At 42.7% G+C, this 27,642-nt stretch overlaps 1 protein-coding gene across 3 annotated transcripts in view; it reads right to left on the bottom strand.

Annotated features, from left to right (window-relative positions):
* LRRK1 (leucine rich repeat kinase 1) overlaps positions 1-27,642 on the bottom strand; it is an 83,514-nt gene that overhangs the window by 21,293 nt on the left and 34,579 nt on the right. For all 3 annotated transcript variants that reach the window (XM_049811678.1, XM_049811681.1, XM_049811679.1), the window contains 17 exons: positions 26,351-26,577; positions 25,678-25,805; positions 25,230-25,393; positions 24,391-24,528; positions 20,512-20,624; positions 19,294-19,370; positions 15,806-15,935; positions 15,159-15,271; positions 14,086-14,300; positions 11,906-12,070; positions 9,671-9,843; positions 7,575-7,695; positions 7,216-7,375; positions 6,282-6,558; positions 3,083-3,254; positions 1,481-1,644; positions 62-201 (listed from right to left, as the gene is read on the bottom strand). In XM_049811678.1, the coding sequence (XP_049667635.1) occupies positions 62-201; positions 1,481-1,644; positions 3,083-3,254; positions 6,282-6,558; positions 7,216-7,375; positions 7,575-7,695; positions 9,671-9,843; positions 11,906-12,070; positions 14,086-14,300; positions 15,159-15,271; positions 15,806-15,935; positions 19,294-19,370; positions 20,512-20,624; positions 24,391-24,528; positions 25,230-25,393; positions 25,678-25,805; positions 26,351-26,577 (2,677 nt within the window). The remainder of the gene's footprint in view (positions 1-61; positions 202-1,480; positions 1,645-3,082; positions 3,255-6,281; positions 6,559-7,215; positions 7,376-7,574; positions 7,696-9,670; positions 9,844-11,905; positions 12,071-14,085; positions 14,301-15,158; positions 15,272-15,805; positions 15,936-19,293; positions 19,371-20,511; positions 20,625-24,390; positions 24,529-25,229; positions 25,394-25,677; positions 25,806-26,350; positions 26,578-27,642) is intronic.

Here is a 27,642-nt window from a genome sequence, read left to right as displayed (position 1 = left end):
TCAAAGAACCTTCTATTAAAAAGATGTAATACTGCACAGAAAATTACAGCAGTTCTCTTACCAGGAAACCACTGGTCTATCAAAGAGTTGACATGATCTGTTATGAATGCCATTGCTGAAAAGTCTCTTACTTCTGACTGGCAAATGATTTTAATTCCACCACTTTTTTTCTTTTTCCAGTTCACATCAGAAGACTCGACACTGCGTAAGAGAGCCATAAGACAGCCGCATGAAGCTTTTCTGAAGTATCAGTGTCAACAAACTTTCTTTCTCACAGGAAACCTGAGTTACACAATAACACGTAGTTCTTAAGTAATCAAAATAAAAAGCAATCTAGCTTTGAGGATGATTTTCAATTCCGTCTGTTCTGTAAATGACTTTCAGAAGAGAATTCTTGCACAGAAATGTCAGTTGTTCACAACGGGTAAATGCTACAGAAGGCCAGACCCAGAGAAAACTCTGGCCTAAGTGGACTGAGTATGATGGAGAGTTTTGACAGAAATGCCCCATAGAGAATGATGGAGGGTCAGTAGTTTTAAAAATCGGTAACAAAACTCCAGTGGCATAATAATAATAATGATAATAATAATACAACTTAAAAAAACTGCTTGGAAAAGTTTATGGACTTAACAATTTTTGTGCAAATCCTCCCCCGTCCCCCAAAAAACCCCTTTAATACAAAGAGCCGAGTTCTGTAACTCAGTGAAGTACATGGGGAGATAGGAGTATGACCACCACCATGGTCCAGAATTAAGGATCCCAGCTTGTGATTTGCAATGTCTGGTTCCAAGTCTCTACTCAGTGCAGACTGCCTAGATGAACTCGGGAAAGTCACTGTGCCCTTCTGGTCTCCAACCATGCAACAGCACCAATGGTTCCTCCCTACCTTGCCAGGGACTAGAAGAGCAAATGCATCTGCAGATACTACAAAGATGAAAGTCTTAAGTGACTGCCTACTCTCTGCATTTATGAAAGAACATGGACAACAGGTCTTATGCAGGCTTGCAGCAGGCAGACACTCTGCCTTGGCCAGCTTAAACCAGTTAGCCATAGTCCCTGTCGCATGCAGTCTGATAGCACAGAAGCACCTCCATTGATCTGGATTACTGCCACACAGTGGTGAAGTTTTAGAATTCAGGAAAACTCATTGATGAAGGGAAATCTTTGCATGTGAAAATGCATGAATTTATGCTGGCAAAGAGTTCTGCTCTGAATATCGCTTTCTGTTTTCAGGCCTCTTTAAATTTGTGGCTGCAGTAACACATAAGGTTGATATATTCAGAACTGCCAAACAATCAGTTATTCATCATTTTTGTCACCAGTTGTTACCAGATGAGTTATGTCTATTAGAAGAGCCTCCTCTTCTACTGATGAGTGAGCATATAGCATGAGTCAGGCCCATTCATCTCCATTCAGATGATGTGTTTCATACACTCTATTAGTCCCCTGTCAAGCATGCTGCATTACAAACACAAATTACCTAAGATAGCCTCCATCAAAGGTAACGAACAGACCTTCCTGCCAGTAAACAGTGTGAGTCCTTTTGACTCGGAACGTGCTGCAGCGGTTCCTCTGGGTGCCTGTGAAGCTGTAGATGGTCACCTTTTTGTTTCTCGTCTTGGTGTTCTTCTTGTTTTCAAACAGCTGAAACAAGCAAAAAAGTACGAAAATCATTAAATTATTTAAATTTCTCATAAGGATGTTGTTTTAATCAAGCAATAAGATGCCATCTTTTTTTGGCATTCACAGGTGCTATCATACCTTTTCCATTAAAGAGCAACTTGTGCTCATAAAAAAATTTTGCAATGGAATGAAAACGCATGCAGTAAAATTGGTTTTGCAGCAATTGAAGTATTTTTCATGCCACTCAAAAAGGAACAATTTCATATCAGTGAACAAAGTTAATTCTATAACTGTGACATTTGTTATATAAATTCTGCATTTGCAAAAGTCTTATAAACCTAAAGAAGAGCTAAATGTTCTAGTGAACGATTAAGTCTGCCCTCAATGTAGAGAGTTAACTTTTCCACCTGTTTCAGTGGGAGGAAGATGGCTTTTCTCCAAGACACTTCAAACCAGCACTTAGAGCAAAATGTATTTTTGTTTTAAAACCAAAGACTTAATCTGCAGAACTCCACTGTACTCATTTCTCCAATGCTTATTTGTCTGCAGACGGGTCTGATGCCTGGGATCCTTTCCATTCACTTCAGTGAGGACTGGATGAGGTCCCTAGCAAAGGTGCTCTAGTGTTATGTAGTGCCCATGAGGATGTAAGCAAGGGGTTGCCAAGACAGCCTGTTAAAACATGTAAAGTTATTACATGGTTTGAGAAGCCTGGAACACAGAGGACCTTCCAAAAACAGGTATCATGTTTTCCATGTTCTGTACATCAATGACAGAACACAGTTTAAATGGACAGCTGTTAAGAAGATACCACAGTAGTACTAAAAATATTTTGCAGGTATTTATTATGGTTTCCAGCAGGGCTATGTTTTCAGATATAAGCTGCTGCAAATATGTCTACAACAACATCAAAATTCACTTAGCTTTCAGAACCTTACAAACACTACTTTAATGATTTGCATACCACTTGCACTAATAGGGTGCCTGCTTGCACTCATTATCCCATTAAGGCAACAGTCCTGTAATTTTTTTCTCATTTAAACCTATATAGATTCAGATAGCTGACTTTGGTGGAGCTATTCCAGATCTCCTCTGGCAAACGACATGAGCAGAGTCTGGCCCAGTGGAACAGTCATGGACAAGAGCCGCAGGCAGAACTCCAATTACTTGTAATTGGAAGATGCTGGAGGTACTGAGACCTTCCAGGGAATCGTGTCGTAAAGAGGCTGTGGAGAATGCAGGCTTTCTTCCCCAGTGTCAATTTGTTGTTCTAAATGACACCTACCGTGAAAACAGAATCAGATTTTGATTGCAGAGTCTCATCTCTCCCTATTTACTCAAATAATGTTATTGACATTTGTGACTGAAGCAAGCTGGATGTGAAGAGACACCCACTAACGCTTATATTTAACAACAACTTTAGCTGTCTTCTTTTGCTTGCAGAGATACAGTAACCTACCTGGAGGTCCATCTCTGCCAGGCTAATTAACATTCGGGCTATGAATCTTTGCCAAAAGCCAACTGGGACAAAACTCATCTTGAAGACCCTTTGGACTGTGTTTGTGGTCTGGTGGCAGAGCCCGTGGATATCTAATGCTGGCTTGGTAGGAAGCAGATGAGGGAGGAGGTAGCTGAAACACATCAAATTCAACAGCTCAAATTTTAGCTACAGCTTGTAACAGTGAGTACATTGTTACTGGATAATAAGGCGATTCAGTCTCCAAAGAGATTTTTAATGGCACAGCCTACTGCATATAAAAAAGCTTTTAGAGTAAAGGCGCTGCAGCAATACATGGAGAAATTCATTTACACTATGGAAGCAAGCAAAGGCAAAACAGACATTACATAATTCAGCCAGGGCTATTGGATAGGACTAAAATTGATGTAATAAGCAGGACATTTGTGTAATCTCAAATTAAATGCATTAAAATATAAGAGTCATTAAAACAGCTGTGATGTTGGAACTAATGTTTTGGTATCTTTACTACTCTGCCCTGGTAGTAAGCAGAGAATTACAGCTGTGCTCCTATGTCGAACAGAAGATAAATGCAAAAACAACCTACAGCAGCTCAGCTTCAGTAAGCCCAGAAGGTGGGGAGAGGAGGTGTCATGGGAGGTGGCAACGAGGCAGTTACAGGCTGCAGGGACTGGACTGCTCTGGCTCTGATCCCAGTCCCAGAATGAGAGCATCTTATGGGTCAACATTACAGGGTTTCCTGCTGCAGCATACTGCAGCTGACGGATTCCCTACTACAGCCCTGACAAACTCCTAGGGCAAGAGCTCACTTCGCCAGACTCATGCCAGCAGAGCTATCACTTGTCTTGCTCAGTCTCCTCCTGCAATCAGGGCATTAGGTTCTTTGCCCAAGTATGGAGGAGACTCAGTGCTATCCAAGTCTGACCAGTCAGAAGTAACAGAGCTACAGTGGTATAGAGGACCATGAAGTTTCAAATTATTTTCAGATCTCCCAGTAAGCACAGAATATTCCTTTGTTCTTATCTTCAGTATTTGGGAAGCTAAAACTTTTTGGAAGACTAGAACTGTTTTGAAAACTGTTGAGTTTATGGCTTTCAATACCTGCCAATACATCTCATGACAGCGATACTGTTACGTACCAAATACATTCCAAAATGCCTATACGATCAAAATTCTTATTTGCTTATAAGCAGAAACACTGCTGTTTTATCAGTGTTGAGCCTGAGAAAATGTGTCGGCATCTGGGGCTCATCATTGACGGGCATAACGACAGCAAAGATGCAAATGGCCAAGTGACTTGACCAAAATAATGGTGGCAGGGACTAGACACACAACTAGAACTAATGCTGAGTCCAAATCCAATGCTTTAAGCCCATCATGTTTTCTCTCTAGCAGCTGCAGTATTCTGTAAAACATGAAATATCAGCTCAGAAAAACCAGCCATCACTAGACAACAGCTCTCTCCATATGTCACAGTCCATAACATCTGATGACATTTTACATGATTGAATTATCCGTTCCAGGAAACATCTTTGGAATGTAAAACTGATAAAAATTTCTCTTCACTTATAAATTACAGTAAGAATGGTCATACTTTCAACCCTATTTTAACAAGCAGAACAAAGCTAAATTACATGCACCTTAGGCAGAAAAGTGGAGTACATCAAACTGAAAGTTCTTGCTCTATAAAGGTAGTGGATGCACCGTATGACAGCGAATAAATTTTCCTCAGCACATCCAAGAAAAGGTCTTGGAGTATAAGAACGCCAGTGAGGCCCTACTGGACCACAACTATATAGTGGATTATAATACAGATGGTGATTTGATGCTCTTGAACAACAGCCAATGCAAATTTTGAAAATATGTGAAACATGCCCCTATCCACCCTTTCAGAACAGAAACTGGCAGCTGTTTTCTCTACTGACTGCACAGAAACCCTATCTGGCAATCTAGACAATAATTGCAGAAGCACAGTAACAAATAACTGCTCTGTGTCTGGCTAGTACATTAAATTAATCCAACCTGCTATAGCTACAGTCCATCAGTGGGGAGAATATTCTGCTAATGTGGCTTGGATCGCTCTAAAAAAGATTGGGCAGGCCATGAAAAAGCAGTTTCCTTGTTCCTGAGGCACAGACAATGTAATTGCCTTGGAGAAAAATGGCAGATAGTGACAAGGAGTCCAAAAGGCATTTTGGACTAAGCAGAAACATTGCTGCTTTATCTGTGTTAAGCCTGAGAAAATTTGTTGGCATCCGGGACTGGATAAGTGACAGGCATAATGACAGCACAGAGAATGCTGCACTTGTGCTGGCATTCAGAGCTCCCAAGAGGCTCAGGGCGATGCAGCCGTGCTGTCCTGGAAGGGCAAGGAAGTGAAATGCAAATGCCACATCAAAAGTGCAATACAACTATGGTTTCACCGTTAACGCAACAACAGGCTGTCGCCAAGCAGATGGGAGAGAGAAAAATAGCAGGGAACTCTGCCCAGAGGAAGAGAGATGGGGACGGGGGGGCAGGGGGGCAGGAGGGAGGAAGACTCATTAACATTTAAAGAGAATGAGGTTTCCTAGACCATTTCTAGGAAAACTATTGATCAACACCTACTGAGGCTAAAAATTAAGAAAATCACATTGCTACTGAAGCTACACTTTCCTGATTTCATTAGAAATAAAATACTACTACTTTCAGGGCTGACATAATTACCAATTACCCAAAGTTTTCTGCCCTACTCTGGAGTGAGGATCTTTCACTGGAAACAGACAACTCTGGCCCATCTATATTTCAGGCCCGGCAGCCATGAGCCTCACATCCTCTCTCAGCTGCAGCTGTGCCGGCTGAGTGCTTACAGCTTCCACCTGCTCATTGCCACATCCCTGGCCGTGTCACTGCCCCTCTGTGCTGGTGGTTGAGCTTGTCACCAGCCTCAATGCCCTGACTTCCAAAGACCTGCTCTGGAAAGTTTTCAAACTAGCATATTTGGACCAAAGGATGGTCATGCCAGGAAATACAGCCCAAATGGATGGGTGCCTTCCATTACACTGTTTAATAGACTCAAATATTTTCTCATAGCAAGATCCTTGTCAAGACAACTGCTTATAGTGACAAAGCCTGTTAATATCCACTGATTAAATGGCCATTTTTCTCCAGTTTGGCTAAGCCTTTCTTATTATCAACATACCTGTTATTGGCCACAGGCAGTGCAATTTCAAACTTGGCCAAGAACTGGAAGTACTGCTCTTCAGTTTGCTCAGTGAAGCCCGTCCCAACCAGTAGCATCCTGAGATCCTCTGCTCTGATGACTCCATTCTTAGCTACAGACTTGGAGCTCTTGATATTGAAAATCCTCTGTAGACACTCTGAGAGCCAGACAGGGTCAAGGAAGTAGAGGTTTCTGAGGCCATGACTCGTGTCTGGGAAGTGCAGTAGTGTACCCGTTTCTATGAGAAAATTAATCGCTGCAAAAAATAAAGAACTGTAGATTAGCAATAGACCAGCATTAGGAAACCACAGTGCAGGTGAATAAGATTATGAAGCAGTCTGTGCAGTTTTATGCATACTAGATATAGCCAGCATGTAGCCAAGCCAAAAGAATAGCATTTATCTGCAGTGTGCTGCTATCTGGCACTTCACTTGTAAAACCCACATCTCACTACTTTACAGTCAGTATTTCTGTCCCCATCACACCTCCCTTTTACCCTCCTCCTGCCATCCTCACAGGGAAGGGCTCTCCCTGGCTCCTGCAGAGCAAGGCCTCCATAAAGGTCACAGGACTAAGGCCCTACAGAGAAGACAGCCTTGAAACTATGGCAACCCTCATTCTTCATAGAACTGAAATAAAATCAGACAAAGCTTGTTGAAAAAAAAATTTTAAAAAATTAGTAGCCTCAGACCATCCTAGAAACTTCCCAGCTCTGTCCCCAAAGCCCCATTACTAATTTTATATCTAACCAATTTCCAAAGTGACCTCTATACAGGTGTAGAGCTCTCTGTAACTGTTTTTTTGCACAGCAATTACCTGGTGTCGTCCCCCCCCGCCCTTTTTATTATTCATGGAATATTTCAATTGGTCACACATATTGATTTCCAGAAATTACTGGTCTGCTCTGACCTACCAGTTTGCAAGTCTTCATAGTCTTTGATATCATTTCCAGGCGTTTGCTCAATGATCAGTTCTATTTGTCTGTCTGTTAAATACTGTACATCATCATTCTGACTTCTTCTATGCTGTTCTGCAAGGACAGCTTCTTGAAGACTAAGGTAACTTCTTGGTATCTGCAAGCCACACAAGAAAAATAGCAGGATCAATATCAGACAGCAATCACTCTGCTGGAGATGAACTGGCTAAGTCATCTCCCCTTTACAGGGATCTTACAGTGGTATTGTTTCCCAAAGCCAGATAGCCAATCCAAAACCAAGCCCCAAAAAAGCCCCCCTTTAGTAAGGATCACCACCAGAAAGCAACAGTTCTCACCAATCTCCCTGCAAGTTTCTGTGAGCAAATTGAGCTGCCGACATCCTTCATGTTGCAAGTGACATGAAAAATCAGCTGTCGGAGTCCATCGAGGCCTTCTAGAGTCTTACATGAGAGCTCACTGCAAAAGTCATGCAAGGGTGAAGATTATCAAACTTTATCAGCACACTGGCTTCCTTTCCAGGCTCACTTTGTCTTATCAGTGATTTTAAATTTCCTGTGTCAGATGAATGGGAGGAAGGCTGTCAGTGAGCATTTTTAGCTTTGGAGAAAAATAAGAAGCAGCCTGGGAAAGATATATAAGGCCAACCTCTGCTCTGCCTGCTTCATTTGCTGTGCACTGCTCTTCTGTCCCCTATGCACCACAACCTCTGGGGACTTCCCTGGCACACCAACCAAAGTCATCACCCTTTTTCCCTTCAGTGCTGCACACGTCCTGGAAGGAACTGCAGGAAGGAGGAAAACACTGCTCTGCCCATCGCTGGAGACGAGTCCAGTTCTCCCTGCCTAAGATCAAAGAAGCATGATGATGACTACCAGACACCTTTTCCCACCCTCATTCTGGCCCTTGCTCAGCTGGATCTTGTGATCTGGGAATTGATGCTCAGATCCTAGAAGCTGGCCTTCATCATCTCTTTTAACAGCTAAAAACCTGCCCTCTCTCCAGCTCCTACTATTTTTGGCCTTTTTGTGGGCTGGGTAAGAACGGTGCTCTTCCACTTTCCCCAACAAAGGGTCTTTCTAACTCATCCTACACATGTTCCTGTGGCAGACAGAAAATCCTTTTCTAAAGCAATATGCTTTATCTTAAATCTCAGCCATCAGTGGCACTGGGAATCGTTCACTCACTGGGATGCTGGAGGACCAGCTTGATAAAAGCACTCTGGGCTCACCCACACAAGGCTTTCACAACACAAACTCCTCACACTCCTCCGGCTGCCTGGAGTGCTGCTCAGAGGAGCCCCATCAGATGGACGATGGAGTGTAAGGAGAGGCACAGGAGGGAGGACATACGAAATCAGGCTCAAGTCCAACTGGGATGAAATGCAGGGGAAAAGGAAGGTAAAGAAGGGGAACAAGCGGGATGTGTGGCAGGGTGAAAGTCCCCTTGAGAAAGAATGATTGAGATCATGTTTAGGATGCTCTGTGGTGATGGGAAAAGAGGCTTGAGGATACCGAAGCAACAAAGCTTTCTCTTTCTCGGGCTGAGTCTCTGTCCTCACAGCAGGTCCCTGGTACTCCTCTTAACAGAGAAAAGCCAGCAGGGATGCCCGACACAGCACTTGCATCTGCAGAACAGAGTGTGGGAGGTCTCCTGATGACTTTGCCAGGCAGCAGATGCAAAGTGCTAGGGACATTGCAGCACCCTTCTTTACTTGCCAGCCACCACCTGCTCTTGCCCCAGGCATTGGCGATTTCACACGGTTTGGTGCCAGCCTGCTGCATCCACGCTCCCCACATGCTGTGCACTCCCTTGGCTGACAGACCCACTTCTTTCCCAGCCGGAGAAGCCTCCTCTCCCCAAGGGCATTCTCTGTCAGGGAGAGTGGCAGGGAAGGAGTGGCATCAGACTCCATGGCCTGACTGACACCAATCTTCCACACCCACTGAACTCAGATAGCACAGGTTTGGACTGTCTGGGGCTCAGGGGGCTGACCCACTCTTTGCCCTGCCAACACTGCCACATTCTCACATCAGGTAGCAAGAGGTTCCCACATGGCCTCCCCTTAACAAACCCCGCAGCACCCACCCTGTAACAGTCATGCTCTCAAGCTTTGCAACATTAGTTACTCAATCTGTACCTTCTCTCCTTGTGACTAATAAACTGCATCACCATTTAATGGTGAGAAACCTGAGTGGAGCAGGAGCACTAAAACAGGCTGGCCAAGGTCATGACTTTGGAGCTTCCAGCTCTCACACCCATGATCAGACCCCTGCGCAACACTGAACTCCTCTCTGATTATACTACACTATCTCAGTCAAAAATAGATGAAATGCAATGCTGACGAGTCTTTAAATCAGTTCCGTTGCCAAGGAGATCAAGTATTACAAAATTGTTTAAAGTGACTGAGCTTCATAAAGGCACAAGTACTTACTGCAGGTGCTTGAATGTGATATCTGGGAAGCCAGTTGCTCTGGATCCAGAGGGAGACCGACAGAGAGCCAAGACATATGCCCTCAGAGTTGCTATCCTCTCAACGCGGAATTTAGTTTCAATTAAATCAAGGTGTGTTCCTACCACTAACACCACTGAATTTGGAGCTTTGGCCTGTAAGAGAAAACACTGACAATGATCTCGTCCAGATTACGTCACGGTAAATTCAGTGAGGACATGTGAAAAGTATAACATTTAAGAAGGGGTAGTCATATACATTAATAAAATGGAATATATATATAAAATGGAGGCAACCTGTTGTGGCAGCTTGACAACAGCAACAAGTGCTCTAGGTATTACAGAAGTTCTCCTGCAGAATATGGCTTAATCATCTGCTGCTACTGCAGAGCACAAAACTGTCAGTTTGGGTTTATTACATCAGGGCTTAACATAAAGGGAGTTGCCATGTGGTATTAAGTTGCTAGGAGTCAGCTAAATGATAGCAACTATGTCCACCCAGACAAAGGAGAAGTTAGCTTAACCTGTAGCCAGATCTAACTCTGATATCCTGAAAAAGGGTAGTTACACTCTGGAATGGATATGTGGGGAAGTTATACAAACTTTTTCACTGGAGGTATATGGAGAGGCGAGATAAACTGCTAGAAAAGTCTAAATCTACTTAATCCTGAATCAGTGCAAAGGAATGGATTAGATGATCTCATGATTTCTTCCAACCCTTCCATGATTCTATTACAGCACTGGAACATATCCAGATTTCAGGGAACACACTGCCAAATACAATGGGATTGCACAGACTTAAGCAGGGATCAGCCTGCTATTCCAAATGACTTCGACCACAGAATAATATTCAGATGCAGAAACATATGCTTATTTGCAGTCTATCCATTTCTCTCTTATGATGCCCACTGAAGTCTCTTAAACTAAATGACACCAAACTCAAAGCCAGTGCAGACACAAGAGCACTGGCTGTACCAAGTCAGACCAAAGGACTCACTTGGCCAAATATTCTGCCTGGAGGGCACAGGGTAAGCATGTAGAGATTTTCCCTGGTGTGTCCTCCCATTGTCCAGCAGCCTGAAGCTCACCAACTTCCTGAGCATGAGACAGTATCTCTAAATTAATAGCACTTGATGAATTTTTCTTCCACTAGTGTGTTTTTTCAACTTCTGACACCCACAGCACATTGTAGTTCCAACAAACTCCGCAGGTTAGCTATCTGTTGTGTTTAGGATACTTCCTATTGCTTCTTTCAAAGCTCAAAGCTACCATCTCATTATTTCATTTGATTTCTCCTAATTCTTCTATTGTAAAAGATCATGAACAAAGACTCCCTTGTGGTTTTCTCCTTACTCCGGTAAGTCTGCATGCAGCCCTCTTCATTCGCCTCTTTCCCAAGCTGAAGAGGCCTAATCTATTTAATTACTGTGCACTCAGAAACTTTTCTATACTTTTAACCATCATGTTTATCTTTCTCTGTATCTTTTCTGATGCTACTACGTGCTTGTTGGGATGTATTAAGGACACAGGCACATCATACGTCTTTGAAATATCGTAATTATGCTTTCGGCTTTGTTACCTAGTTTGGGTTTTTGATTGCTGCTGACCATTAAGCTAATATTTTTGTAATGTCAAGATGCTTCTTTTTTGAGAGGCACTAGCTTAGATCCCATTTTTTTGTATGTAATGTTAAGACAGATATTAAATAATAAAGATTTACAATAAATTATGAACATGGTATTATAAAAATCAATCAAAGCCAATGAATTCACTGCAGCTCTGAGTCTCAGCTGAGAGCTGTCTGGGAGATACTCTCTAGCTTACCTGAATCTGAAGTGTTAAAAATATAACCTCAAGACTAATGTGTGTCTAACCCACACAAGAAAGAAAATGCTTCAAACCCTCCTCAGAGCACAGTGTGGTCAAACACTAATTCCAAAATAAGTATGTTCAGCCTTACTTAGCAAGGGTTTATAAATCAGCTTTTGTTTCATTCTCTGATGTGTGTTAGGGAGAACAAAGCAAATGATAAATTTAAACTGTTAAATATAGCGATACGCCTACAGCATAATGGAAAATTAATTCCAAAAGCTATGCAAAATTCATAGCTTGTGGAGTTTTTAAAAACAGACCAAAAAGAATCTGTAATATCACATATCTGTGTGCTGAGCTACTACTTGATAAACAGACACCCCAGAGTCCACCAGTGACTTCTTACCTCAATGTTCAGCAACCAGAACTGTAAGTTTGCCACAGCTTCTTCCCCTAGTGCCAAGTTCCATACCACTATGTACAATGCTTTGTCTGTGAAGAAACACTGATTGACTGTAGACATACTTGCTGGGCCTCCGATATCCCAGACATTGAACTTCACTGAATCAACCTACTTAGACAAAGAGAAGTGTTCAAATCAAACGGTTGCAGTAAATCACAGGGAGATAATAGCTGAAGTATAAACCTACGCCTGCATAATGTATGACACAAGAAGGGTTTCAATGTCCTAATTGTGCCTCCAGGAAAGACAAATCAACAAGCAATTGTTAAGCATGGCTACCACTTCCCCACAGGAAATCAAGACTAATTACTTGCTCCTAAAACGATAGAGGTGCCCTTAATGCTGTGGATTCTCCAGTACAAACAAGGGTCTCATTCTGAGCCCTGTATTTCACTGGCTCTGGAATAGAAACTGTTTCATCCTTGTCTGTGCCACGCTTGACAGAACCGTTGAAGCTACTTATCTGCCACTGCTATGGGGAAAAGGAAACCCCCTGCTGAAATCACTTCCACTGAGCTCAGCCCTAACTGAGCCAAGCAGAATATAGATGCTCAGGAGATGGGAAACTTCTCAAGCCTTTGATAAACACCTCCTGCATGTTGCTCAGAGGCTTCTGATGTGTGTGTCACACCAGAGATTACAGCTACTGTAAATCAGACTCACTGATTTTTGGGGGAACGTGTAAATGCTGGTCATTCTAGCTCTAGCTCCCTTCCAAGTATCTCAGCATCCATTCCTCTGTGCAGCCCCACAACAGCACCAAGAGGGAGCATGGCGCTCTGCTTAAATTGTATTCAGGTTCCCAGTTGCAGTAGGAAGCACCTACACACTTTGGAGGCTCTGTCACTAAATCACTTGGCCCTGGGGAGGCAAGAAGCCTGTGACCGAGCAGGAAACCAAACCCTGCTCTAGTCACCATCCTCAGAGCATAATGTAACATCAAGTGGGCTCTGTTTACTGGTCCAGATCCAAGTACTGACTGATCCCACATGACAAGTTACCCTATGAGATTTCAACAAGGAGCTAAGAATCTCAGTAGGGCTCTGATCTCCTAGCATAGTCCCAGTTTGAAGTTTCCCAGAAACAGCTGGAAGAACTTCCATATTGTTTAAGCCAAGCCCTAACTAGCACCAGGACTGCCTTGTTCATCCAAAAGACCTTCAGCTTGTACGTAGAGACAGAGACTCAGAGGTAGGGACAAAAGCCCATTCAGCATCTTCATCCCATTCCACATCTCTGATGCAGTCTAGGTTTTTATTTTATTCAATAGCACTTAAACTCAACAAATCCCTTCTCCCACCAAAGTTTTCTCTTTAAAGAGTCAGGCTGTGCTTGCTCTTTTTCTTTCTGTCCCTGGCCTGGCATTCTTTGTTGTAGAATAGCTAAACTCAGCAGGCTCCTCCATCCCTTCCAAAACAGTCTGGTGGTCATGGATCTCATCTGGGAAGGGAGAGCCATGCGCTCGCACACCCTTATCTCTAACAAGACCTCAGGACCAATTCTGCATGCTCTAATCCCTGCGTTAATACACAGGCAGTTGGCAGGGTCACCTACAAATGCTTGAATGAATTCAGTGCTGTCCAAATGAGTTCAATGTGGGTCAACACACTCCCCGAACGAGCCATCTGAGATTTGTGTGGTTAAGGTACGCCTCAGACATCCCTGGATCACACCAGAGGTCAGGCATCCTATCTTCCACCCACCTTCCCCACCTAGGACAGTTCTGATATCAAGGGAATCCAGCTTTAGGTACTGATGTCCCATTTTCTGGCCCCAAATGAAAGGACAATCTGCTTTAGATAAGCTGATTTAAAACATTCTCTCAGAATCAGTGCTCAAAAACCACCCAAGCTGGGAAAGCCAGAATTTAGGCAGTCTACACATGGCTTCCTCTCTTTAGGATACAAAGTTGAGTGCTCAGAAAAACAGAACTGTCCTCTAGTAGTACCAACCGGAAATGAAAGAAAGGAATTGTGATGGGTCTAAAACCACGTTACTTGTGAGGTCTGGCTCACAGGTCATGGAAACCAATCTTTGTAAAAGGGCAGGCAATTTCAGCCTAAAAGGGACACTGCAGGGCTCAAACATCCCACTGGGGCTAAGGATCTTTGATTGTTTTTCACCTTTGCCTTGTGTCCCACTGGCTTAGGGAGCTCCCATTTTGTTGTACGTATGGTGGCATCACTGTGCATCATCTGAGGGACTTTTCCTGTCTGTAGGATCTCAATCAGCGTCGACTTTCCCTGTCGTGGAGGACCAATGATGATCATCTTCATTAGCTTACACTTTTCTGCTTTGCGCAGCTGTGCTCGTAAGTATGCCAGCACTGTTTTAGGGCCTATGGGGGGGAAGTGAACAGGCTTTATCTGTGGTTAGCAGTTACAAATGTACACATGTACAGCAGGACTGCACAAAACCTACTGCTGCAGACACATCAGCTGAATTAATATTTTCCCTGCAGTTCTGCTGTGGGCTGAGACAACCCAGAGAATAAACAAAGAAACCTCTAGTGGACAAACCTGAGACAGAGACCCCAGAAAAAGGTCACTGCTCCAAGACTCTACAATGGAGCACTGTAAGAAGAAACAAATGCTGTGGCTTGTAGGCTTCAGAAGCTCAAAGGAAACATAAAATACTAATTTAGTATTGGAAAATACTCAGTTTTTCCTTCTACTTTTATGTTCCCAGTTAAAATTAGATTTAGGCTTCAACAGTGCACTGGAGAAGGAATAATTCCTAATAACTTTGTTCCCACAGGATTTTCTTATTAAAACACACAAAAAAGAAGACAGTATTGTAATAGATCCAAAAAACTAGCAGCTTACAATAAAGTCACTTCAATGTGACTGCTGATCCTAAACAATTCAGTCTTTAGAAAGACTGTCTAAATACCCTAAAACATATACATTCAGAAGCAAGACACGGAATTCATCCGGCATGCACACTGCAAATGAATATTGCACTTATAAATCATCATTTCAACATGTGATCTATCTTAAATTGATCATTATAGCCAGAGCTTAGCACCGATTATCAAATTTGCAAATATGCGTACGAGGTTTCCCTATGCAATTCCAGTTAACTGCAAAAAGTGCTTGGGTGCACACTGTCTGTTCCTGTTCAGGACCATTAAAAGGAAGTGATTTTCATTATATGTTCAGTCAATTTAATAAAGAATGCACAGGATCAGCCTTACCCTCTTTTCTGATCTCTGCAGGAACGTTACTGATATTTAGTTCCTCGATATCCAGCTGCCAGAGATTAGCCAGCTGTCCAAGTTCTGGAGGAAGCTCTCGGATACCAGGGTTACTGTACAAAAACAAATAAATCTACCAACAACCAGTCTTTGTGTGTAAGTAGCTGCTCTCATGGACTCTCAGATTACACTATTCTCTCCTTGCAGAAATCTTCCATTAACATTTTAATAAGACTACTCAGCACTTTAATAGTAATTTCCATCCTAAAAGTGATGTATAACCTCAATTTATCCTCTGAGGCAGACGAGTGTAATCATCTTTACTGGATAGTTGAGGAAATAAAGGCAAAAATGATGAGTTATTGACTCTAATGCTATAGAAGCTGACAGCAAAAAGCCAGAATGAACTAGAGGCACACTAGATTCCCAGGCCTGGGTTCAAAGCACTAGATCATCTTCCCTAATTCAAAAGGGTGGCCTCCTCCTTATCTAAAGCAAATGACGCGCACAGTTCTAATAAGGGGCTGACTATTTCCAGCTTTTTGATTTCAAAAGCACTGGACATCTGGGGTGGGACTCCACAGAAGACTGGTCACTAAAACAACATGGAAATAATACCCCATAGCTTTTCCAGGACACGGACTTACTTTCCTAAATAAAGTTCTGTTAAACCTTTCAGAAGGCAAACGGACTGTGGGACAGAGTCCAGCTGATTGTCATTCAGATAAAGGACTTCCAGAGAATCACTCAGAAATGCTGGAAACTCCAAAAAAGGACCTGGAACAAGACAGGAAACAAGTTGCACCTTTAAAATGTAACAGGCACCAAGGCTCTGAACCAAGAGCCTTCACCTTAACTTTATAGGCAGGACATGAGGTCATGTTCCTTGGCAGGAACCACCACAAAGCAACAGCAGAAAAGCAAACGGCCTTCAAGGGCAATCAAACATCAATGCTCACATCTCAATTTTTTAAAACTATTGTGATGTGCATGTTTGAAGGTGACAGTCTCCAGGACTTCTTGGGTGCTGAAGGAGGAACCTGAGGCCTGCTAAGACAACTATACATCAGAGGACAAGTGGCATTATATTTCTTGCTGTTGAATAGCTGGTAATACCTTGTGAACAGCCTCTATTCCAGTCTAACAGCTGGAAGTGATAGGGCGTACCAAGGGCACAAGCAGTTCTCAACATGTTTTTCCCATGTTGCCTGAGAAAAGCCAGAAGCTGGTCAGAATTTATGTTCAGGCCTCCACGCTGCATCCTGGAACAATTTATGGTGGATCAAAGTCAATAACAACAGAGAAGAAAACCCAAACTGCAGCTGACAGACGGCTAACCTATGTTGTCTCTAAAACACTGCTTGCATTTGCCCCTCTGTTCTGTTTTAGACTGCAAGGTCTCAGGGCACTTCAGACTTCCTACATGTCTGAGCAGCAACTAGCGTATTTTGGGACCAACCCAAAAAATAATAGCAACAACTGCATGGCTGAGTTGCTGCTGCTGGAGAGGTTCAAACAAAGGGAAATTCAGCTGGTTCCAAAGAGCATCATTTCACTCCACAAATTACTCCCGGGATAGCAGCATGAAAAGCTGCCATGAATTGTGTTGCTGTCTTAAGAGTGTCACATGTATCTACCAAGAAGCATCCTGAAGTCAAGGAAAACTAGGCCACACAGGGACAAGCAGATTCTGAGTCTCTGATTAGGAAAGTACAACCAGCACTATCTGCTGCCTCCACGGTCAATAAAAAAGCAATTCCCTGAGATGCGAGACACACCCTTCCTCAAGGATAGGACAGTTGCATTTCCACCAAGATCTTCTTCCCTTACAGAGAAGACTTGAGGAACTGTAACTAGACTTAGCCAAAAAAGAAAAAAAAAAAAATGGAAGAGGTTTTCTCAGAAGAAAATTCCCCAGTTCTAATATTAACAGCATTTCAAGCCTCAGCTATGATCAGAAAAGGAATAAGATAGAGTCCCACTGTCTGCAGGGGTGTTTTATGTATATGACAGGACTGTCTGGTGTGGGCAGGGTGTCACAGTCCACCTTTGAGTTTTCAAATAAAAAACCATCTTTGGGATTATTTTAGGAGAACAGCAGGCTTATTCATGGATTCAATTCACTTCCTTTCTGGCTCATCGCTGGACTTAAACTTTTCATTGTTCCTCTTCAGTATGCACCTAGGCACAGACAGATTTAGTCCCTCTTGGACACATAGGAGCAAACACCTAAAATAGTAGCAGTACTCTCAATTCACCAAAGAGTCCCAGGCGGAAAGGAGTGTACTACACTGGAAGCAAGCTTGAGGTGTTTATGAATTGTAATTATTTATTCATGAGTTATTTATGATTTCTCTGGCTTGAGCTCAAATTTTCTTTTAAAGAACTGTAGAAAAATTAAAACAAATCCCATCTTGAAAATATATTTTTGGATGAGTAAACACCACCAACACCACATGCGTGTGCAAGCAGTTATTTTAAAATTTATCAATCAAGTATAGTGAGCATCCATAAATTATTCCCCTTAAATAATCTAGACTTAAGTAAACAGCTTTGTTGGTAAAATCATATGAAAACCTGCCCCCCACCTCGCTGGGAGACTTCTGTGAGCTGCTGATGTACTCCAGCTTCTGTTTTCTCTTGCTGTTCTTTAAATTCTTGGCCACATCCTCTATTCTCACCAAGCTACACTTGGCAGAGGAACAGAGAGAAAAAGATGAGCTGGCTTTGCTCTGTCTCTGTGGCTATTCAACCATGGCACCAGCCAGGTGGGCTACTCTGCACCCTCCTGCAACCTGAGGCAGCCTCAGGCAGCTTGAAATTGCACCAGGGTATTAGGTCCCAAGGCTTTTCAAATGGTACTAATGCAGAGTCTATCCTCATCTCCTTCACGTAGAGGAGTTATGCTGGGTTTGCAGCATGTAGAAATTTCCATTAGGACAGCAATTCCCTTTTATAGCTGGTTTTAGCTGCCTTTGCCCCCTGCTCCTGCCCTTCTCTCCGCACTGGGAAATGCTGCTGTAGCCCTTCATAGAGAAGCTCTGAGGATGTGTCAGACTCCACAGATTCACAAGATTCAGACTCCTTTTCCAGTTCTTCTGTGTTCAGGTTTTCACTGATGTCACAGCATTTCTATTTCCATTTCCTACTTGCTAAACAGTGCAGACCAATCCTTTCTCCTCCTTAGGGTACACAGACAGGACTTGCTGCACAGCAGCCTCTACTTCCATGGACAGGAAAATGAGGTAGGATTAGCCTTGCCTGGAGGTCCATGTAGAGCCTCTGCCTCCCAGATGAACAGACTGGAGGTTAGGACCTCCAGTCCTAAGCTATAGCTATGCCTGCACTTGGTGCATTTACCAATTTTACCTATTCATGTTGACCTGAGACCACGAACAATTTTCAGGGGAACTGAGGAAAGCATTTGGTCCAGGAGGGCCTCTCCCTCCCACAAGCAGCTGAGGGCTGCTCGGATGTGCGTCATGAAGACGCCAGCTCTATTCCACTCTGCTATTTGCAAAGAATGCTTTAGAGCAAGCCATTCTTCAGGCAGCCGAGAATGAGAAAGCTCTCCAAGTGCTTTAAAATAAAACAAACAAACAAAAAGAAATGCAGATGAATCCCACAGAGAGCAGGAAGCAGTGCAAATATCTTCAGATATTCCTTTGTTCTCTCTAGGATTTCAAGTGCACTAATCCAGAACATCTCTTCTGCTCTGCCCCAAAGTGTGGGTGCAAATCAGAGAGATGGGAAAACATGCAACTTACAAATTCAGCAACAGAAAGAATCCTAAGAGTAATAAGACTAATTTAGCGTTAATTTCCCTACAACATACCAGTTGGTACTCTGGCTAAAAACAATAACCTTCATGAAAAGAATAAAACCTCAGTGAAAGGAACATGTTCCACTCATTCTTCATCTTTCTATATTGATGGTACCAACCAGCTGCACCATTTCTTTAGAAATATTTTATCTAAACACATAGCCTCTTAATCTAAATGCTGTTGGACTTAAAATTGCAGATGAATTTACACCAATTTCCCTCCAGCCAAACTTTACAGATTCCTGCTGCTTCACAGCTCACCTCGCATTCTCAGCACTTACTTCCCCACATTTGCACTGCCATGCACCTTACCTGCCTCTGGGCCACAGCGCACCCTGCTCTTCGTGGTGAAAAAGGGAATCCGCTTTGTTTTAAATCCCTCATCACTCCTGCGGGCCAAACAAAATGGTGACATGTGGAGAAAAGAGCTTGGACACAGCAGTTGAGAACTGTGCTGGAGCTGCATGCCCAGGACACTATGCAGTGCAGAGTCTGACCCCACTCAAGGCTGTGGGACTCACAGCACAGCTCTCATGGATTTCTGTCTGCTTTTGAGAGATGGGACTGAAACCCACTGTGCAATCACAGAGCTAGACTCTACCAACATTTGTCCAGGCCCAATGGTTTTCTTCTGCGAAATTAACAGAGCTCTGCAAGGCAACGCTTTCAGCTCCCAGGAAGAGCACTTGACCCCCAGCTTTATGGGTGTCAACGTTAAGTAGGCTGTCAAACAGCAAATTCAACAAGCTTCAGGAGAAGCACCGGAGAACCGACCTGCTGCCATTCCCTGTTCTCACCAGAGAGTCTCTGACAAGATGACCCAACAACATGACTCTGGAAAGGCACTGAAACATTCAAAAATCCAGTCAAATTGTCTTTTGCAACTGACACAGCAACTCATAAGGACTCCAGAATATTTGCTGGACAGGCACCCAAGTGAGAAGATACAAATGTGACACAACTCAGTGCAGTTCTGGAGAAGATAAGAGACCTTTAACTTTCTCTGTTAAACATCCCTATTGTAATTTCTAAATAGAAGAACATCACTCTTTTATTGGATGACCTTATTAACATCAGCCTTCTCTATGAACTTGCAGCTGGTTACACTTCCATTTAAAACACACAGTTTTTTCATTTTTACCAAAACAATACTCCCACACCAACTACAAACTGCAGTCCAGCCAGATGGCTTACGGTTAAGATATGCTCCCCACAAACCAGTATTTGTAGTGATGAACCACACACTGGGTTAAAGAAATTTCTACACGCTCTGAAATTAAACTGCCATTATCAGTAATCTATCCACTTAATAAATGATATAGTGTGCTAAATGCCCAAAGAATCAGTAAAGGATAATTAATCACTGTCACAGACACACAATATACTTAGAGACATGGTATGTGGATATCAATGCCTTCTATGCAGGTAATTAATTCACTGCTGACACCCTTTGTATTACACGAGGGATCAGGTTTGCTATTATTTCTTCAGCTTTTGTTTTCTCAGACAAAATTTGAAAGAAATACTTACTTCCCAAGTTGGTTTTTTGAAAGATCCAGTGATTTAAGTTGTTTGCAATTCCACTTATCTTGTGAAGGCAACGTAACTAACTGATTTCCCAGCAGCTTCAGGGACACCAAAGCCTAAAAGAGGAATAGCCTAGAGTTAGAATACAGAGTCCATCAAACACACTGAAAGAGGTTTTTTAGCATAGCTATTAAATAACAGAAACATGAAGAAAGTACATCTTATTCATCAGAACACCCTGTCCGTGCTGCCTAGCATGCAAACATTTCCTTCTTGTCTCCAGCAAGTATATTTTCTGCACGAAGCAACACCACTAATAATTCTGGGAGATTATTAGTCTACTTGCTGACAGATGCAACTGGAAACAACCCATATAAAAAGACATTTTACTTTTAGTGAGGAAACCTTTCCAAATGGAAAAGAACACAATGATTTACCTACACAGTATGCCACATTCGGATGAGAAGTCTTATATGTGTGTGCAAGCTAGTGTCAGAGTGGGTTTACACCTGTTTTGCATGCATAAAATCAACGTGCAAAATGTGAACTATTTCCCACAAGGAAAAATCTAATTGCTTTGTGATTACATGTCTATTAAAATGGAAAGGATTTTTATTAATTTTCCAAGAATTATACAAGTTACCTATTTACTTTTTTTTTCCTCACACCAGAGACAGAAATTTTAAAAACAAGAAGTGAAGCTGGTTAACACCATACAGTTAACACCATACAGATAGGACTCAGCTGCAAATACCACGAATAAGGTTAAACACAGCTCTCCTTTAAAATTAACTGAAATATAAGAGAAAAAAATGCAGTTCCCATTCAGATTTGTAAAGTTTATGCCCTTCCACCTGCCCTTAAAAATAATGCCGAGGCTCAAATGATCATTTTCATTTGGTTGAAAAAACAATTTTCCACTGAAAAACAGTCTTCCGTGTAGAGTTTCCAACCAGGTTTATTCTGCAAGTCCCCCCTATGAAAACTGAGATAAGCAGAATGACAGCTGCATTATCTCATGCCACAAGTACAGCAGTATTAATGAATTATACCCCATGGAAATCACGTTTTACCAGCAGAGACCTCAGCTTCAAGTGTGTTAAATGTTTTATGTGCTCTACATATATAAAAGGTTTATGCCCCTTCTCATCAAGCAAGATTAACAATGTCGCACGAAGCCAGTCTGTTGGCCTTCCTCCCCTTTTCTCAGATTGGAAAAATATGAGGTATCTATGTGACATAAGCAATGGACAACCGGCAGTTGATGGAATAGCAATTGTCATGCAGAACGCTCCCTCTAGTGATAAGAGAGGGGCAGCACTGGGCCTTGGTGGGATTTGGGGAAGGCAAAGTACAATACAAAACTGCAGATGTGCAGAGTTAACCACTACAGGAAAGGGTTAGAAAACCGTGCAAACTATAAAACCCTCACTGCCACTTGAGTCTTGACAGTCAATGCTTTTATCATCATAGTCTTCCACTGGCTCGAACCTCCTGTTGGAAGGAAGACCCAGTCCTCACTTGGCGCCTAGTGTCAAGCTCTCTCCAAGTATCAGCATGGGGCTGTTCAATGACAATGCATCAAACTCCTCCCCCGAAATATCCCTGAGCAGGGGGCGGGAGAAATGGGAGGCTACACGTTCCAGGATTAGCACAAACTTTGTTCTGTGTGGTCTAGCTGGGGTGCTTCATTTTCAGTCAACTGTATCCACGTTACAAGTCCCCCACAAATGCTGACAAAGGCCACTCTCCAGGACATCCGAGAGCCTGGTGAGATTATATGCAATGCTTATGTGCCTGCTCCACAGGGGAAAAATTAGTGACTTTCAGCTAGCTGTGGCTCTTCATGACCAATTCTGGAGATCACTAGTCCTTGTTTTGCAATTGCCTCTTCTCTCTCATCTCTAACTTCTCTATTTTTGCTGCCATTCAGGAAGAGAATGGGTGCCTCCAAAAGCGAGACAACGGCAGCAGCAGACAATTTCCTTCAAATCTACAGCCGCAGCATGCAAAAAGGGTTCTGATGTGTTAGATTATACCAGAGGGAAGGAACTGTAGCATCCAGATTAGGCTGCCTCGGTCAGCTTGTGATGTGGAAAAGCTGACCAGAGCCTTACCTGAATAATTCCACCCAGAGAGGGTCAGGTCTCTTCAAGAGAAGCAAACTAGTCTAGAGAACCAAGATATGGCTTGGAGCATGTACAGTTGGTTCCTTTAGAAGGCAACAGGCAAGAAAGCTGAGAAGTCCTCAGCTTCTCTTAACACCACACTTCTAGTATATACATCATATTAGCGACTGTGAGCTGGTCCTAGTCCTAAGAACCCTCCACAAACCAAGCAAAGGCCAGTGATAAACTACCTGTCTCACCAGCCTAGGTCAGAGACATGCTTTCAAGTCAACGGCCTCCTCTGCTTTCAGCTTTTCCCAGGGAGAAGACAGTTCACTGCTGTTCCTACATAATAATGTAGGAATGTATAGTGTCTGCTATGTTATATGTAGGAACACGTTACTGCTCATTTCTCCCCCTTCCCACATCTACTTCTGGAGAGGGCTGGAGTGTGAGTGCAGCCCTATTCACCAACACAAACTCTACAACCAAGGAGTAGCCCAAGCCAGAACTGATCTATGCATGAGCTTTCACCTTCTATTTGTTCACCACACTCTAGCCCTTGGGGGACTGAAAATACCTATTTATTTCTTTTATGAAGATAAGGCTGAAGAGATATGGATAAGAAGCGGCACTATTTAAGGCAGCCAAATCTCACTAACTTTGAAGACGGACCATCAGCAAAGATTGCACTGAGGTCTTCTCTGACGCCCTGTACTGGTGCTTTCACATCCCTCTGCAGCCTCTGAGCAGCAGCATCCAAAGAAATGTGCCCTCGAAGCACCATCTAGTGTTTAATATTTGTCATGGTAGCTCCCACCCACGGGGCTTATTTTTAATGCATTCAGAAAAGAAAAAGTTTCAGAGACAATAGTCCATAGGATTCATTCTATTTCAGGAAAAATGCCAACTGAAAACAAATGGTTACCAGAAAGCAAAGCCAAATCTGCACGGATCATTTTAAAAACTACTGAGGGAGCAAACGACAATCAGCACTCTTCTTCTATGCAAGAGCAAGAGGCACTTTTGCAGCAGACTCCTGAGATTGAAACTGGATGTGGATATGAACCATCACTTCTGCATCCTTCCGGCAGAGGCCAGCCCTGAAAATCATGAAACTTTTGCACAAAGATTTACCTCTGTTTCTACCTCTATGACCCTGAGTTTCACAATCTGGAAGGGAAGCTTGGAGGAAACCCCCAAGTTCTGCTTGGTTTCATGTCAAAACCATGTGAAGCCACAAATTCTGAAGAATTTTGAAGTAAAACTATGGAACTCCGATGTCCACTGGCAAGAATTGTTTAATCTACAATCTACAAGAGATGCCAACTAGCATTGTGTAGGGCATTCAAACATGCTATTTTCAGCACAGAAAGACTAATACTTAATTATACAGCACTGGTGTACCAGATGAAGAAGAAACACAACCATTTGTGAGCACACTTGAGTACGCCTGTATTTCAATGCTTGGAGCTTGCAGCTACAATGCAGTGGTTGTCTTCCAAACTGCGCTCCCAAAATCTGAAAACCACAGACATCCAAAGAGCTCTCAGAAGACCTGTGTCAAAAAACAGATACCATATCACACTGGACAAGGGCCTGAATGTAGTCATTCAGGGGGTTACGGGCTGCTCAGAGGCTCTGTGCATTGCTGTGTCCATCAACTCAAAACAGCAGGTAGTCTCCTACCTTAACCAGGCAGACACTGCTATGACTTCAAGGTCTGAGTAGGTATTAAGAGAAGTACTGTGAAGTAGGAAGAAATGGCACTTACTTCAAGCTGGAAGAGGCCCGGTGGAACTTCTTTTAGTGAGTTCTCAGAAAAATCCACTTCTCTGAGGTGATTTTTCCAGAAAATAGTCAACGCATCTGGTAGGAATTCCAGTGAGTTTCTAGATGCTTTACAACATTTCTGGAAAACATAAAAGAAAAAACACCTACAGAGTAGTAATCATCTCTTTAAAAAATGAATTAGATCAGTGGACACGTTTAAGGCATTAATAAATTCATTCTAGGTGGTCTCTTTAAATTTTTTCATCTAGATAAATTATTGTGCACGCAGGTACATAGGATTTGCCAAGGAGATGCACTCACTTAATTGACAGGCAAATTCTTTGGTGTGCAAAAAGGATTTCAAAATTGATTTTTAAAATTATCCCCATTTGCTTTTCAACAATAAACAAACACTTCTTCAAAGTATACTGTTCTCCTGCTATCCCTGTAATAATGAGGAATAAATTCACAGTGATGGGTGGATATAGATGCCCTAGTTAGCCATGGGTTTGGGCAAGTTAACTTTGAATGAAGGCTGTTCTGTAAAATTATCCTAACAGTACTTCTGTTCATATGACCGATAGAGAAAATGAATACATCCATATAAGACATGTTTCTAGAAGTTTTCCACCAATGCCATCAACATGGTGAGAACAGGGTAGAACCTCAGAAAGACTTAATCCGAGACCCATAAACCAAATCAAGCAGGGGCACTCCTACAGAAACAGAATAGCCTTTTAGTCTAAGATGTCTGACAGCTTTTTAAGCATCACAGTATCTTTTTTGCATTGTTTCAACAGCTTTTTCAGTCTCTGATTCTGTCAGAGTAGTTCAACTTACCAAGGGGCAGGCCCAGGGATCTGGAAACACTTTCAGCTGATTTCTGGAAACATTCAGTATGTTTAGGGACTTGAAGCAGTACAGAAAAACCGTTGGAAGTTCCACCAACCTGTTGTCAGAGATGTCAAACTCCTGCAGCTTCCTTAAACCAATCCAATTAGTTGCTAGAAAACATGAAATATTGCAGACTTGGTGTAAGCATCATAGCAGTCTGATCCAGCAAGATGCTGCATACTTGCTAGATAAGAGCCAAAGGATTTCATGAGTGCTAAAAAACAACTAGGCCTTTTCATGTACTTTGGACAAAGGATTAAGAGAGGCTAAGCATCTCTAGCTAATACTGTCTTTAAGTATTATAACAGTAATTATTGTAACAGTTTGGGGCTCTCCTTTACAGATCAATCAGGCCTTGAAATGTAAGCACAACACAACACTGGACTGTACGTACTGTTTTCCTCGTCAAATAACTTCTCCATATAGTTTTTGGAAGCAATGAGTTTTTTAAGGTTTTTAAGATGTAAGAATCCAGAAGGGAGAGTAGAGAGCCTGTTGTTGGATACATCAACCTCGAGTAACCTGTTAAGTACAGAAGATACTCAATCAGGCATCAGTAAAATCCTAGCAAAGACTCCTATTGCCATAGACATCTTTACCAGCACAACTTTAGATCTGAATGAAAGCAGCTGGAATGTGCTCTCACAAGGCAAAGCAAAAAAAACCTATTTAGAAAATTAACCCTTCCAGGGAACAGTTAGAAATACTCTGGATAGACAGCAGATCAAATTAGTGATACCAGCCAGCAAATGTCAATCTGAGTCAGCTCAGGGCTTAGACTTAGAGGAGTGGGGCTCACTAGAACTGGAGAAAAGCAGAAGCAACATGAGACAATAGAGGAATATTGTCAGGACAATACAGTCCTTGTAATTGTCCTGACAATTAACTTGGAAACACCGAGAATGCAAAAGGGCAATCTTAAGTTAAACCTTGCAGCAGGACAGAAAATAAACCAAGAAGCTCCTGCATATGCTCTTCACTTATGCAGTTTCACACAAGCACAACTGACTCATTTGCACCTGCTCTCCGTATGGGTTCAGTTTGCTGTAGGCATCTAGCGCACACACCTTGTACATATAATTTCATCAGATGACTGTACGCTGGGTAACTCTGTTAGCTGATTGTCAGCCAGGCTGAGCTTCCTGAGGTTTATCAGGCCCCATGGGATCACAGATGGAAGGGAGACCAGGCAGTTGGCAGAGAGATCAAGCTCAGTTATCTGACAGGAGATATCTATCAGCCAGTCCAGATCGACCCAGGGCAGTTTGAGGTTTGACCAGTTCACACACAAAGCCTGCATATGTCAGAGAAAGAAGAGAAAACCACGTTAGTAAAATCCCAATTGCTCTCAGCTTGTGTTACACCACTGGGAATCTGGCAGATCAGAGCACAGACTATGAACATTTTGCTCACTTTCCAATCTGCTTCTAGGAATTAAACTGACTCAGAGATGAAATCATGCCTGGCTATCAGCAGGCCCCACCATATAGCTGCTCCATGATATCACTCCAAAGACCATGAGCAAGCACAAGCAGGGGACCTGGACTTCTTCACCAGTCCATACAGCAACTCTAGTGTGCCCCACAAAGGGTGAGCTGCCCTTGCCTGAAACCAGCATTCTCATCCAAGAGCTGGACAGACTATAGTGGTTTGTTCATCCAACAATGTAGAGTGAGCTTCCATGGGGCTGGGCTCCCTGTCCCGCAAGACGCATTCACACCCTACACCAGCAGCATGATATGGACAGATCATGGAAACCATCTTAAATCCAGACTCTGCAGACCGAACCCCACTCTGTCTCTTGGACATGGTCTGCATTGCTGCTCAGAGCTCCAGGGGACTCTGAACACCAAGAGGCCAAGCAGGTCCAGTGGAACCCCTGTGGAGCAGTCAGCCCCTGAAGTGCTTACGGATCATTGCTTGTGCATCTGTAGAGAGGACAGGGACAGATCTGCTGAGTGTGGTAATGACTTCTTAGGAGGAGACCTGTTGCTGGAATAATTAATATATGCCCAGGCACTGCTCCTCCATCTTAAAAACCTTCCAACAACAAGCAGCCAAACCATTCTGGGGAAGGTTTAGGTTTTGCAAAGGCACATCTGTGAAAGGCAAGGAAAGGCAAACACCCTCTTGTAAAGCATTTCTAAACACTAGAAATTTGCTCAGTATCATTTAGGAAGATAGTTTAGATTCCAAGAGACATGATCTTCACAGTTGCCTCCTTTCTAGATAATGTTCTGTTGCTTTTGACAGTAACACGAGGAAGTTGTTTTATCCTCTTTGGAAAAAAATAAAATAGAAGCTGTTGTCAAAGGCATAACTACTTATTTCAGGCTCCAGCTTGGACAGAAGAAAACAT

This window comes from Accipiter gentilis, chromosome 10, assembly GCF_929443795.1.
Source record: "Accipiter gentilis chromosome 10, bAccGen1.1, whole genome shotgun sequence".
In the NCBI taxonomy this organism is placed as follows: domain Eukaryota; kingdom Metazoa; phylum Chordata; class Aves; order Accipitriformes; family Accipitridae; genus Astur; species Astur gentilis.
Note: the sequence above shows the minus strand (reverse complement) of the source record. Positions and strands in the feature narration are given on the sequence as shown.